A 14,384-nucleotide genomic window follows, 5' to 3' on the forward strand; every position below is an offset into this window, starting at 1 on the left:
GTAGCCCTTGTGCTGTATATAGCAGATACACAGCATTTTTCAAAACAGTAGATGGGCCTTCTGCTCATTGACTCAACTCCTAAAGCTATTCTCTGCAAAGAAGGGAACATGTTTGGACTGTGATTAATTATAAAAGCCCTGATATTTCAAGTGCATAAAGGCACAAACAGCCCCAGACAGGGCTTTTATAATTAATCACAGTCCAAACATGGTCCATGACAGCTTAGAATAACCCCTCTGAAATGAATAGAGTATTCAGTTTGCCAGTCCAGGCTAAGTGGGAAGTGGAAGCCAGGTGTTGATCGGGCAGGTTTGATTTGCCCTAGGGCCTAATGATTGAATTAGCCTGATTGCACCTTAGGTGGGCATATCAGGAGAAGATCTACTTGTTTGGTGACCTCAAACCAGCGGATCTTAAAATGTATGCAGTTGCAGATCTGAACCGGAGGAATGCAAACTAAAGCCTTTCTGACAAGTTGTGCATGCCACACACTTTGCAAATTGTATAATAAAATATTTTTAATTTACCCATGAATTGTCAGTATGCTTGTCTCTATTCTATTTCTTTGTGGACTTTGTAGCAGTAAACATACTGTTCCCAGACCCTGTGAGTTACAGTGCACCAAGAGCACCACATAGTACATAGTACAAGGGAGCACTGTACTTGCCATTAGGTAAAAGATACAGTACAGGGTACTCTTTTTAAGTTGTGTTACTTGGATCCTTTTTTGCATATGTTATTGAGGGCAGTAAAAGTACACTACCGTGGACCTTTGCTTGATGTTCTTTTTGAATAAAAATAAACAGATTAAGAAAAAAAGGACAGGCTAGACCAAATCCTTGCTGCTACACAGTAAGAATGGTTGTGTTTCTTGCCAAAACATGGATCCTTACCTGGACTCTTTATAGTTGAAGTTCGAGTTGGAAGTTTGTTGGTTTTCTGCAAATTATAATAAATAAATACAACTCTGTTACTTCTGTTACTGCCATTAGGCTTGTCAGTCTAATAAAATTCAAGGTGCAAATCTGACTTTTGTGACCCTTCTGCTCCATCCAGCACTTAACCATAGCACTTGCAAAGCCTTTTCTTCACTAATGAATGAAGTGAATGACCTATGAGGCATGTCATATGTAGTTCTTATGATTGGGCTTCTGGTATACTGAAGGCAAAATATCATCACTTCTTTACTGGCTGATTTACCCTGGCTATCGCATGATTTAGCAGATAAATGTGCATAAAGATACATTTAAGGGAACAACTGGACACTTAAATTAAAGGCAGCTATAAACATTACAAATAAATCTTTCAGTTCCAATGCCAGAATTTCATCAAAATATCTATATTGTCTTAGTTTTGTCTTGATACATGTGAAGGGGAAGCATAGACTGTGGTTAAAAAGATAATAAATAGATGAACTACACATATTTCCATTGGCAGCATATTCATCACATACTTACAATTTGCATGTCTGGAGGAATTATTAAGACAAAGTTGTCTGGAAACAGCCCAGTTTTCCCATTATGTTCTCCTTGCCACCAACCTTCATCTCCCGTCTCCTATAGGATAAAACAATACATCTTGTCTATCACAGTATATTGACCAACAGAGTAATGTGATCTTAATTAGTTAAGCTTTTAAAGGCGCAAATGCCTATGTACAACTTTATTCCACATAAACAAATACATTAAAAAATAAAAAATAAATATATACACTTAAAAAGCTGAAACCTATAAGAGAAGCATTTCAGCAATACGTGATTTATAATTAACTGGATCTTTACTGGCTTGCCTCAAAAAGGTTTACATAAATGTTCCTTAAGGTAAAATACACATTGCTACAATTGGGAGGGTAGCCAATGCCTTCTGCCAAATAGATTGTAGTTTTTTTGTATCCCATTTAATTAGCAGAGGTCATGGATAGCGTAAACTTGCGGGATCCACGGACACTTTCTTCACTTTAACACAGAATTGGCCAACTTAGCATACAAAACATAACACAGACAGGTTCCTGCTCTGTTCCCTGCGCTTAGAGACCTTTCTTAGCATTCTCACTTTAATTAAATACCTTTACACAGGAAAAGCTTCCTGTGGAAAGTGAGCGCCAATATGTGAGCTGCACCACTAGAATGGATCACCTGGTCTGCCTGTTCCTTCCAGAACACGATAGCTTACTGGACCAGCAAAACTCTTTAAACACAGTGAAGCATTCTTTGTTTAGTAACATCTCCCACTATGGAGAACTTAATCTACCGCAATAGTTTAAAGCTCAAAACTTCCTTTACTGATAAATGCACATGAATCAGAGTAAAATGAGATATATGCAGAAGCTATATTAAATTAGTCTAATGCAGAAATAAAGGCAATTAGACAGTGGTTGTCATGCAGACCCAGACTGGCAATCTGTTGATTCTGGCAAATGCAAGAGGGGCTGCTGTAAGATGCCATTGACTATTGATTGGGCTTGTAGAGGGCTGTTTGGCGCTCTGTGTACTTAAAATGCCAGAGCCTAGTTTGAATCCTAATCTGGACCTGTTGCCATGGATCATTGCACTGGTTCAAATGTGCACCTAAGTTAAATTTCAAAATCTTATTATTTAAGGTCTGTTGCAAAGCATTATCAGTGCAAAGTATGGGCCCTAGCTCTTGAATAAACAGATAAATAAAAGAAGCATGACAGCTCCTGTTGATATAAATAAATACTGTTATGTAGAGAAAAAAGATTCAAACCTTGGCTACTTCTTTTAAGTCTTAGGGGGACATTTATTAAGACACGAACGCTCTGAGTGTATTTCTCGCGCTTGCGTGACTTTTCGCAACTTTTTCGTACGCTAACGCTAAAAAATCGGAAAGGTTCTGCCGCTGTTTACAAATGTTCATTACGAAAATTGTGTGACTTTCGGATCGCCAATACAATATTATCGTTTTTTCGGAAGCATTTTCGTGATATTTGCGATCTTCAGAAATTATCGTAACCAATCTAAATTTTCCCCATTCGGGATTTGAACTCGTGTTTTAATGAATCGGCCCCTAAGTTTCAACTACTGGTTAAAATTTTTATATAGCTGTAACAAAAAAACATATTGCTGGTGATTTTATACTAACCCATACATACCTTGCTTATAAGCAGTATCACATCACCCTTTTTTAACGCAAGTTCATCAGGCAGAAAAGGTTTATAGTCAAACATGACCCTACAATACTCTTTGGCATGAGGAGGTGAAGAGTCTTCTGCAAAAAAGACAATGGTATCAGCATAGAAAAACAATCAATTTCACATACAATTTCACAAGTCGGTTTGTGCAGCATGTATATGGCTCCTTCATTCAGAATTCCTAAGCCTGTAATAGCAGTGTAGCCACTCCCTAGAATATCAGTAGCCAAGCCACAGATGCTCCAGAAAAATTCAAGACAAATACGTACTCCTATTAAAAATATAATTTTATATAGTTTTAGTCCCTGTCTTTTTCTAAACCCTTCCCCAGTGAATGTTGCTCCATAGGATTAATTTTATTGCATATTTTTTATTACATATTCCTACCTTTAGGAAACATTAAGTGTTTGATTATGTATGCAAGTAGGTGAGGGGAGAAGACGGATAGTTAGTACTGCTAGAGGTTAACGTAGGCTAGAGTAAGAATATCTTGTGAAGCATGTCACTAGAGGTGCTATTTCCAATTTCTGTGACTCTAATGGGGGTTAAGGCAGTGCTGTCCAACTGGCAGCCCCCCTCTGTGTGGCCCCCCACCAGTCTGGCTGCTTTGATGGCTTACTCTTGTGTAAGCTTTAAATGGTATCAGTACTGTGATTAACTGGCCCCCTGCATGGTTCACACCTCAGATTCAGGCTGTAAACCCTCTGTATTGTATAATACACCTTTTAATATCTGCATTGTTCACCCCCTGCAGTGTTCACACCTCAGGCTCAGACTGTAATCACCCACATTGTTCCCCTGTTCACACCTGAGACAGACTGTAGGAGCAGTAGAACCCCACCAATAATCCCTGCACACTACAAAAAGAACATATACTGAGGTGGTACTGCAATTAAAAAGTTTTTTAATATATAGTTATTGCGCAGACTGTAGGAGCAGTTCCAGCATTGTGTCACTGTATGCTGCCTGTGTGTGCCATACACACAGGCAGCATAGGGCAAGCAGAGTATGGCACACACACAGGCAGCATAGGGCTGGCAGAGTATGGCACACACAGGCCAAGTATCGCACAAACCAGCCAAGAATGGCACACACAGTCAAAGTATGGCACACGCAGGCAGGGTAGGGAAGACAGAGTATGGCACACACAGGCAGGGTAGGGAAGGCAGAGTATGGCACACACAGGCAGGGTAGGGAAGGCAGAGTGTGGCACACACAGGAAGGGTAGGGAAGGCAGAGTATGGCACACACAGGCAGGGTAGGGAAGGCAGAGTATGGCAGGTTTTTGCTGTACTACAACCATTAATATGGGTATGGTCATGTGATAACACGGGTGTGGTTTCAAGTGGGTGCGGTTTCAAAAAGGGGAGTGGTCAAAACTGGCTTCCATTATCGGCCTCCACCACGTAGGTCGGAAAAATTCCGTCCCTCGGTACCACAGAAGTCGGACAGCACTGGGTTAAGGAATAATACTGGAATTCGCCAGGTACAAACTGAGAGTTCATAGGGGGTACAAGGCTATGAGACAGCCATAAAGAAAAACATCTGTAGACAAAAAAAAGGAACACAACATTTTGGGGGGTTATGTAGTAAAAGACACTAAATTTGTCCAGAAGCAGTAACCTATAGCAACCAGTCAGCAGGCAGCATTTCCTGGTCAACTGTTTAAATGCAAACATCTTATTGGTTGCTACAGGTTACTGCTCCTGGGCAAACTTAGTGCCTAACCGGCAGCTGAATATGGAAATGATGGTTCACCTTTAAAAAAACAAACACAAACAATTGTACGTTTTTAGCTGTTTGCCACTGACAAAGTTACCTTTGCTTTGGTTCTCCGGTACTGATTTATCCTCTTGCTTGGACTGTAAAATGACAAGAGCAGTTAATGACTTATGCAAAGCATATAGACAGGTCTTGGCAATGGACAAAAATATACTGCAACTATAAGGACCAAAGTGACCAACAGCTGGTATGTAAGCAGAGTACAAATAATAAATAACTGCAAACCAAACAAAACAGATAGAAGAAGAATTCCACAAACATGCTTTGCATAATAAAAGTAAGTGTATTTCTAAGAAACTTTCCATAATGTATTAACTGCAATTTTTTAAAGGTTTTAAATTAAATGTGACTACAAATTTAAAGCAGTATTTGTCCCTTTCTGCAGAAACCATGTAACTGAAGACATCTCTCCTGCAGCCCAGACTAGCACAGTGCCTTGCATACTTCCTTACAGGTCTGGTAATCTGCTGGTTTATTGTTTTTCAACAGCAATTATATTTACAAATGACTCTAAAACAACTGAAAATTATAAATTTGCTTAGAATTATGTCTTTTATCACTATCCGTCCCAAAAAATACTAATAATAAATGGGGTGTATGTTCTGGGACATGCTAGGCAGTGTGACTTGGCGCTGTAAAGGCGTGTTTCCTGCACATACATTTCTGGGAGATGGCTTGGCCATCACAGTACGACAGTCAGACCATAGAGGTGTGGTTAGCAGATATAAATTAACTAGCGTCGCTCTGGCCGATTACGTTTTGCGTTCTATTGCCTTCCAGTCTGATTTCTTTTATGCTGTTTCCTAAACTGTTTTTCAGTTTGAGACCTCCTCTGAAATTTCTCCTCTGGATTTTACTTGTAATTTGTCTCCTTAGACCAGTGGTTCTCAACCTTCCTAACCCTTTAATACAGTTCCTTATGTTGTGGTGACCCCCATCCATAAAATTATTCCTAAGACTATCGGAAATATGTGTTTTCCGATGGTCTTAGGTGACCCCTGTGAATGGGGTCCCGACCCACAGGTTGAGAACCGCTGCCTTAGACAATGTTGTATCATGCTTTATTCAGCAATTGCTTCGACCAACAAGCTATGCTGTATTTTCATAATTAAAATGGATTATTTGGTGCTATCACCAAATTTACTGGCAATGTAATTTGTAATACCCTATAAATCCTTTCCTTCCCTAACCCTCTCCACTTCCAGTTTACTTATTATAAGGACAGTTCTGCCTTTGCCCTCATTGCCAGGGCCGGATTTCAGTTGGCGGCGCCCCGAGGCCGCCCCCGCGAGTGCGCATGCGCAATCGCGCGGCGCCCTCTCCCCCATTCGCGCATTTAAACTCCCATACGGAGGAGTGGGGAGAGGTCCCGACTGCTCCGTATGGGAGACAAATTTAAAAATTCTGTTGCGGCGGGGCGGCATGCCGCCCCTAAACTTGTGCCGCCCTAGGCCCGGGCCTTTCCACAAATCCGGGCCTGCTCATTGCACCACCCCCCCGAAAGGTTTAAATTTTAATGGTTGAGCACAACTTTTCTGCCTATGCCCCACTCATTTATCCTCCCAGTCCACCTCTTTTCCCACCCAGTCTGCCCATATCCTTACCCTGTGATATCATCTCCCACGCCCATGTGATATCACTGCCCACCACCTGAAGGCTTTTATTATTCAATGCATTGAATAAAGTTGTGCTCAAACATTAAAGGGTTAGGGAAGGAAAGGATTTATAGGGTATTACAAATTACATTGCCAGTAAATTTGTATTCCGATCCCAGCTGTGCTGGTCAAATAACAGCCTAGGGCAAACCCTAATTGCATGGCACTTTACTAGTCAAAGACCATATATGAGGCCCCTGAAACTTTGACTGTTGCCCATCACGGTTTTACATTATCGTATATATTCTATGTCTTTTCATCTAAATTCTGCATTTTTCTATGTTCCGGTCTCTCACCTTCTCTTCTTCTTTAGCTGAGAAGTTAATGTCCATCATGGCTGGCCTCTTTTTGGCATTTTTCGAAAGTTCTGGTATTTTTTCTACAGACAAAAAAGATTTTTTTCCAATAGAAACATGTTTCCGTGTATGAAATTTATTAAGGTGGCCAGTAAAGCAATGCATTCTTTTTAACTACTGAATCCCCAAGCAGATTTCCTGCAATTATGAGTTGCATAAGCAATACATGCAAACATCAAATATAAACAAAATACCGAATGGCAAAAAGCTGGACACTTTACTTACCAGAAGGAGGCTCTGGGACTTCTTTTACAAAGTTAGATGGAAAAGCACCAACCGCTTCTCCTTTCTTGCCTAACCACCAGCCATCTTCAATCTAAAATTCAAAAATAATTTGGTAGCAATCCAATGTTAGCCACTCAATTCTTTGCATTATTTATGCAATATAAAAAATTTTTGCCTTCACTGATAAACATATTTAGATATCCTTTATACCAAGAGTATCATACTATACAGATATTATTCAGCTGTAACTTTCAGAGATGTATGAAGCCATAAATAAATAAATGAATTACTCAAACAAGAGGAAAATCCAAACAGTGCCAATCAGATATTGTATAAACAAGCAGATTACACTTCACTGATCTCACTCTATGAATGCATACTAAAAACAATATTTAGTTTGGTCTAACAATTTGCATGTAGTGAGCCAAATATCCAATACATGTTCTGAACAGAGTTGTGTCATATAAAGAAATTTACGCAATCAACGCACCAGAGGCCACCCCTTTAGATTAGAGCAGTGCTGTCCAACTGGCGGCCCGCGGGCCGCATGCGGCCCGCGACCCCCCTCTGTGTGGCCCCCCACCTGTCTGGCTGCTTTGATGGCTTACTCTTGTGTAAGATTTAAATGGTATCAGTACTGTGATTAACTGCCCCCCCTGCATGGTTCTCACCTCAGATTCAGGCTGTAATCCCCCTGTATTGTTTAAATATGTAATCCCCTGTGTTGTTCACACCTTTTAATCTATGCATTGTTCTACCCCTGCAGTGTTCACACCTCAGGCTCAGGCTGTAATAATTCACATTGTTCCCCTGTTCACACCTCAGGAGCAATAGAAACCCACAAATAATCCCTGCATACTACAAAAAGAACATATACTGAGGTGGTACTGCAATTAAAAAGTTTTTTAATATATAGTTATTGTGCAGACTGTAGGAGCAGTGCCAGCATTGTGTCACTGTATGCTGCCTGTGTGTGCCATACACACACAGGCAGGGTAGGGCAGGCAGAGTATGGCACACACAGGCCAAGTATGGCACAAACCAGCCAAGAATGGCAAACACAGTGAAAGTATGGCACACGCAGGCAGGGCAGGGAAGGCAGAGTATGGCACACAGGCAGGGTAGGGAAGCCAGAGTATGGCACACACAGGCAGGGTAGGGAAGGCAGAGTATGGTACACACAGGCAGGGTAGGGCAGGCAGAGTATGGCAGGTTTTTGCTGTACTACAACTATTAATATGGGTATGGTCATGTGATAACATGGGTGTGGTTTCAAGTGGGTGCGGTTTCAAAAAGGGGAGTGGTCAAAACTGGCTTCCATTATCGGCCCTCCACCGCGTAGGTTGGAAAAATTCCGGCCCTCGGTACAACAGAAGTTGGACAGCACTGGATTAGAGGAACGGAGCTTCCATTTGAAGCAGCGTAGGTGGTTTTTCACGGTGAGGGCAGTGAGGTTATGGAATGCCCTTCCTAGTGATGTGGTAATGGCAGATTCTGTTAATGCCTTTAAGAGGGGCCTAGATGAGTTCTTGAACAATCAGAATATCCAAGGCTATTGTGATACTAATATCTACAGTTAGTACTAGTGGTTGTATTTATAGTGTATGTATGTGAGTGTATAGATTGGTAGGTGTGGGTTAGGTGTGCTGGGTTTACTTGGATGGGTTGAACTTGATGGACACTGGTCTTTTTTTCAACCCTATGTAACTATGTAACTATGTTGCCTTTGGACAGTTTTCGGGACCATAAAATTCCAGTGAATAGTGATAAGTGAATCTGTCCAGTTTCGCTTCACTGCTAAATTAGTGAAACTTAAAAAATTCATGAAACGTGGTACAAATCGCAAAACACGGCTATCGCGCAACTTTTTTGACACACAATGGTGAAACACAGAAATTCATGACTGGTAAAAAATTTTGCTCGTCACTACCTGTGAAGAGATATATTTGGTCTGCAGGTTTCCAGGCTCACCATACTGTAACAAAGGATCCCCATATACCAATTTTTAGTATGCCTCAATATTATTGGCGTGACGTCAAAGGGCTTAACTAAATAACATGCAGCCTTAGTCACCTAATGCAGTGAGTAGAAGCATTTACTGATAAGCTTTGGTAGACAAACATGGAGGAGCTCATATACTACAAGAGTGCACCCCTTATTGGACTGAAAACCCCTGTTTTCATGATATTACCTCTATGTATATGTCCAAGTCTCACCCAAGAAATATCTTACCCACCCATTCACTTTTCTGTTTAAAAAGGGGAAGTAAGGGGAAGTAAGCCTTATATAATGTTTATCCAATTTAATCTAACCTAATGCAGCTCTTACACATTTTCTACTTTGGAACCACTAACTCATGTGTGTCCAGTATAAGAATCAGGCAAGATATCCAACAGCTGTACATTTTAAAACCCCTTAATGGCAAATAATTGCACAAACTTCTCCTTTAAATGAGAAGGAAAGTAATTTTGGCATTTTACTGCCAATATATTCACCACATTAGTGCCACCTAGAACACTATATTTATTCTGCAGAAAGCTTTATCATACCTTTAAGTAAAGATCTCTAGAAGCTTTCTTAGCAGTGCCAGGCCAAGCCGACCGGGCACCCTAGGCAACCTGGTCCGCTTGGCCCGCCCCAACCAGCCTTACCCCCCGTGTACACGTGCGCATGCACAAGCGAGCGCACACAGGGTGGAGGGGTTGCCCAGCCACTGCAGTGGGGGGACAGGGTTCGGAACTATAGGAGGGTAAAACAAGAGGTACCTGCCTGGCGCCCCCCTCCCCCCCCACCGTTGCACCCAAGGCAAGTGCCTCTTCTACCTACCCTTAGTTCCAGCCCTGTAGAATAGAGATTCTTGCTTTTCTCTATTAAATAAAAATTAGCCTTTCTGTTCACCTCACCTCTTCTAATACTTGAAAAACTTCCCCAACAGAGAGCTCAAGTTCATCAGCACTGCTCGCTTTGTAGGCATACTCCACTCTGCACCAACGTTTCTTTTTATTTACACGAGCTGGGAGGAAAGAAAAAAATCAGCAGAAGCCTCTATCTTACAAATAAACTATAAACCACATTATAAGAGTAGTGGTTAAACAAGACATAATATTATATTGAAAACCCTTCCTTCCCTACAGGTTAAACAATTCAGAAAACACATGACAAGGCTGTTTTAATAAATGGGCAAAAGGGGCATATGCCCAGGGCACACCAAACCTATATGCCTAAAGTATTCCTCAGAAATGGTAGATCCATTTCTTTGCATTTTTATTTTAAACTGTTCATTGGAACAAATGTTCCTAGAGGGTCTTTCTAATTAAAGGTAAAGGAATTTCCCAGGGTTGTGGGAGCCCATCAATGGTGCCTTTATATAAGTGCTCCTTTTGTGAATTTGACATAGTATACCATTATCTTATAGATCTACAGAATAAAAGTTTCAGTGCTCTTATAATGTTTGCTTACAGATATACTGCAATGTGCTACTTTAAATAAGTTGTTAGCCACGTAAACCTTTCTGTTCCACAGCAGTTGTGTAGTTTCAACATTTGCCTTCCTTACTAACACTGGGCAAATTTGTACCTGGACAATATAACCCATAACATCCAGTCAACAAAGGAAATAAACATTGAATTGGTTACACTAGTTTTTAGTAAATCAGCCCTTTAAAGAGTAGGATGCAGACTGCAATAAATAAATGCTTATTGCTCAGTATAAACATAATGCAAAGGGCAAGTCTATAGCAGAATTCCATAAGAATGAAAACAATGCCTATAATAAATCATATAATAAAATTTAATGGGTAAGAATAATAACATTTTATTGAGATAAACAACATACTCATGAAGTTCATCCGTTCATTCATAAAAAATACTACCTAGCTTGAAGATGAATCAGAGCAGACTGCCACCTGAGGTGTGGTCTAACCATTCCTTATGTCTATACTACATCGCACGCACACAAGATCAGCAAACATCCATCTGAGCATAAATTCAAAGGTACATTTAAATTACCATAACCATCATCAATGGGTGTCTGTTTTTCTGGGGGCCCCTCCTGGGGAATTTGAGGTACCATGGATGCTGTAGACAGATAAAGAGAATAGTAGTTACATAGGCTTTAACAGTTCAGTTCCAAAGATTACAAGCCACACCATGGAATATGAATTTTGAAATGTGCAAATAAGCAATGCGGAGCCCATAGAGACAAGAGACCTTCTCTTGTAAGGATTTGGGACTCCAGCACTCACTTGTGTAACACTGTAAATCGGAAACAACAACTGCATGTTAAAAAAAGGGAAGGAAATATGTTCTATACAGCTGCTTGTTTAGATATTTATGGAGGTTGCCTACTAAGCACAGAGACCTGAATTTCCCAAATAAATACAGTGCTGCCTGCGTAGGATAGGCAGGGGTAACAGGTAGACATATCCACTACCTTATGTCCCCTTAAATGCATGTCATTTAGAAATCATTGTTGCACTTTGATTGGCACTGGGCAGCCAAAACCTGAACACTAGTACTTTTTAAAGGAGAAGGAAAGGTAAAAACTAAGTAAGCTTTATCAGAAAGGTCTATGTTTATTCAGCCATAAGCACTTACAAAAGTGCTAAGTTCTCTTTCAAAAGAAACACAGGATTTCTAGTCTCTTTGTTTTCCTCTGTCAGAGACACGCAGCTCTCTCCCCTCTCTTGCTCACCCCTCCCTCAAAATGCTAAGAACTCCCCCCCCCCCTTAGGAATGTGTGATCTGAGCCAATCAGCAGAAAGCTTCCTCATAGTCTTACAAACTGCACATGTACACTGATCTTGGTCTTGGTGCAGGAGCGAGGCATTATGGGAACTTTCTTTACAGAGCTCAGCATTTTTTTTCCTATGAGGCTTCTGATCATCTTCACGGGAGAAATATGGGGAGACTGAGAGAACTGAAGGTATGCCTGCAGCTTGAGATTAACTCTTTATAAGCCTTTCCTTCTCCTTTAAATGAGCTTGTGTGAGCTGGTTCACAAAACCAGTCTGACCTTTTCACAGGACTGCATAAAAAAACAACAGTTTATTTCATTATGTTTTTGCAGTTAAACCCCTTTGTATATATAGCTTCTAAGAGCACATAAAGCACAGAAAGGGCTAAAGCTAATTGCCTTTCTCTGCTGTTCAATACATGTTTTTTTTAAATCGTTTAGGGGTCATTTATAAAATCCCTTTCTAAAAGTGCTAGAGCACATTCTCATTTACAGAGCACTTCTAGGGGGGAATTTATGTATAAAATGTACCTTTCCCCCTCCCCAGGCATTGTTAATAAATCCTTTTTAGACTGCAAAATCAAGAAAAGGATAGTTGTTTTTCTTGTCATAAAAATAATAAGGCAACATTAAAACCCTATTGGGATTTTTTTATGATAGCAATTGGATATATCTAAGCCATGAAGCAAAATCACTGTATAGGTGAATAAAAGAAACTATGCGACACCCATTAGTGTCTGCATTGCACAATTTCACAGTTGTTCTATTTTATAATAACTGCTTTGCAGCTAGGTTAGAAACAAACCAACTGCCTGCAGGCACATAAGTGTTAGACTTACCTCATCTTAAATATATGTTATAGGGTGTGTTATTTCTATATTTGAGTTAAAATACTTACAGTGTCTAAGTATGCCTTCAGGCAGTTTGCTAGCCTAAACATATGGTGTGCCAATGTATGACCAATCTAGAAAAGAAAACATGTCTCATCCAGCAGACAAGCTACGAAAATGTTTTCTTGGGGGGTTTTCTCTGGATTGAAGAAAGTCTGCCCATTAAGCACCAGGCTTGTGCTAGTCTATAAGGTTTATGCAGAGAAGACAAAAGCTCTGCGAGAGAATGACAATGCAATTGTGGGGAGTGCAGGGGAATAGAATGGGGGAGTGGAAAGAGAACAGAATGGTACAATAGGAAAAAGGGGGACAGAGGAAGACATAAGGGGGAGATATGTAAAATACAACTCTTAGCGGGAAAACAGACATAAAGAAAAAAACTAGTTTGCAAAGGAAATTATGGATTGACCAGAGATGGAGGAATCAAGAGGTAAGATAATAGGCAATCAGTGTTCATTAATAAGGAAGAGAGCACATTTTTGTTGCTCCATGAGCCATTTTAGGAGCATTGGCACTCATTTTTCAGTTGAAGCTGGGTGAAATAGAACTCAGTGATGGAATTAACTTCCCCTTAAAAATTTGTGAAAAAGAAAACAATAGGAGATTCATTTCCCCTTCAAACTGGTAAAAAAGAAAACAATGAGGAAATTAACTTCTCTTTGAAACTGGGTGAAACTGAAAACAATGGGGATTAACTTGTCCTTGAAAATGTGTCAAGGACAGGCTGTCGCTGAAAAAAAAGTTAACTAAACACTAATAAATCACGAATTATGGGAGTTATTTTAGAAAAACTAGAATTTTTCGAGGAACAATATCAGAAAAATCAAGTACTGACAAAAACCCATTTGTAAATCTCGAAAATATCTTGAAAATATAAGTAAAAAAAAATGATTTTTTTCTCAAAAATGTGCCCCAATGTTTGCAGGATAGTGATATCTGCTTCTTAAAAAGATATTAGTCACAATACAACAGGCTTGAGTGACTTAATTAATAGTTTTTCCATGCAATTATGTCAGCAATTTTAAACGTGCAATGAGATGGGGGGAGGAATATACTAATAAAGATTCTGTTAGCCACAAGGCAAAAAATAAACCATAGCAACCAATTACAATACTTTTCATAGATTTAGTTGAAGATACCAAAAGCACACGTATGACTGGTGGCTATAAGTTATTGCATTAGGGCAAAGTTGGACATAACCTATGTCTGTCTTTCTTACTGACTCACCCATGCTTAATGTGTGTAAAGTGCATACCTGACTTACAGTGGACCTTTAATGTGTAGTTTTACACTTCACACATTTTCTATCTCTGGAAAAACACTGACACTGAGTTTGAACCTTTCTACCAGTTTTTTTTTACTATTCCTTAAAATCACAAAACAAAGGACATTTTTACCTATAAATCACAGTGTTACTCATTATTTTACAGCAATGATAAAGTTAAGGAAAGAACAAGATCAACAAGCCTAGAAGCAGTGTTACTCAATTTCTGTTTACCCACAGATGTACTTTCAACAGTTCTTCACTGGGCTGGGCCTCTGCAACATCATATTTATATGCCAACAAACCAATCACTAAATGAATACCCAG

General features: G+C 39.9%; 1 protein-coding gene across 1 annotated transcript in view; it reads right to left on the reverse strand.

Moving 5' to 3' along the window:
• The window catches only part of sh3d21 (SH3 domain containing 21), a 38,782-nt gene that overhangs the window by 14,045 nt on the left and 10,353 nt on the right, over positions 1–14,384 (reverse strand). Inside the window, exons 4-11 of the mRNA XM_004911565.4 lie at positions 11,177–11,245; positions 10,073–10,182; positions 7,170–7,260; positions 6,885–6,967; positions 4,971–5,013; positions 3,113–3,228; positions 1,459–1,557; positions 895–940 (exon numbers count right to left, since the gene is read on the reverse strand). Of these exons, the coding sequence (XP_004911622.2) occupies positions 895–940; positions 1,459–1,557; positions 3,113–3,228; positions 4,971–5,013; positions 6,885–6,967; positions 7,170–7,260; positions 10,073–10,182; positions 11,177–11,245 (657 nt within the window). The remainder of the gene's footprint in view (positions 1–894; positions 941–1,458; positions 1,558–3,112; positions 3,229–4,970; positions 5,014–6,884; positions 6,968–7,169; positions 7,261–10,072; positions 10,183–11,176; positions 11,246–14,384) is intronic.

The sequence above is a fragment of the Xenopus tropicalis genome, chromosome 2, assembly GCF_000004195.4.
Source record: "Xenopus tropicalis strain Nigerian chromosome 2, UCB_Xtro_10.0, whole genome shotgun sequence".
In the NCBI taxonomy this organism is placed as follows: Eukaryota; Metazoa; Chordata; class Amphibia; order Anura; family Pipidae; genus Xenopus; species Xenopus tropicalis.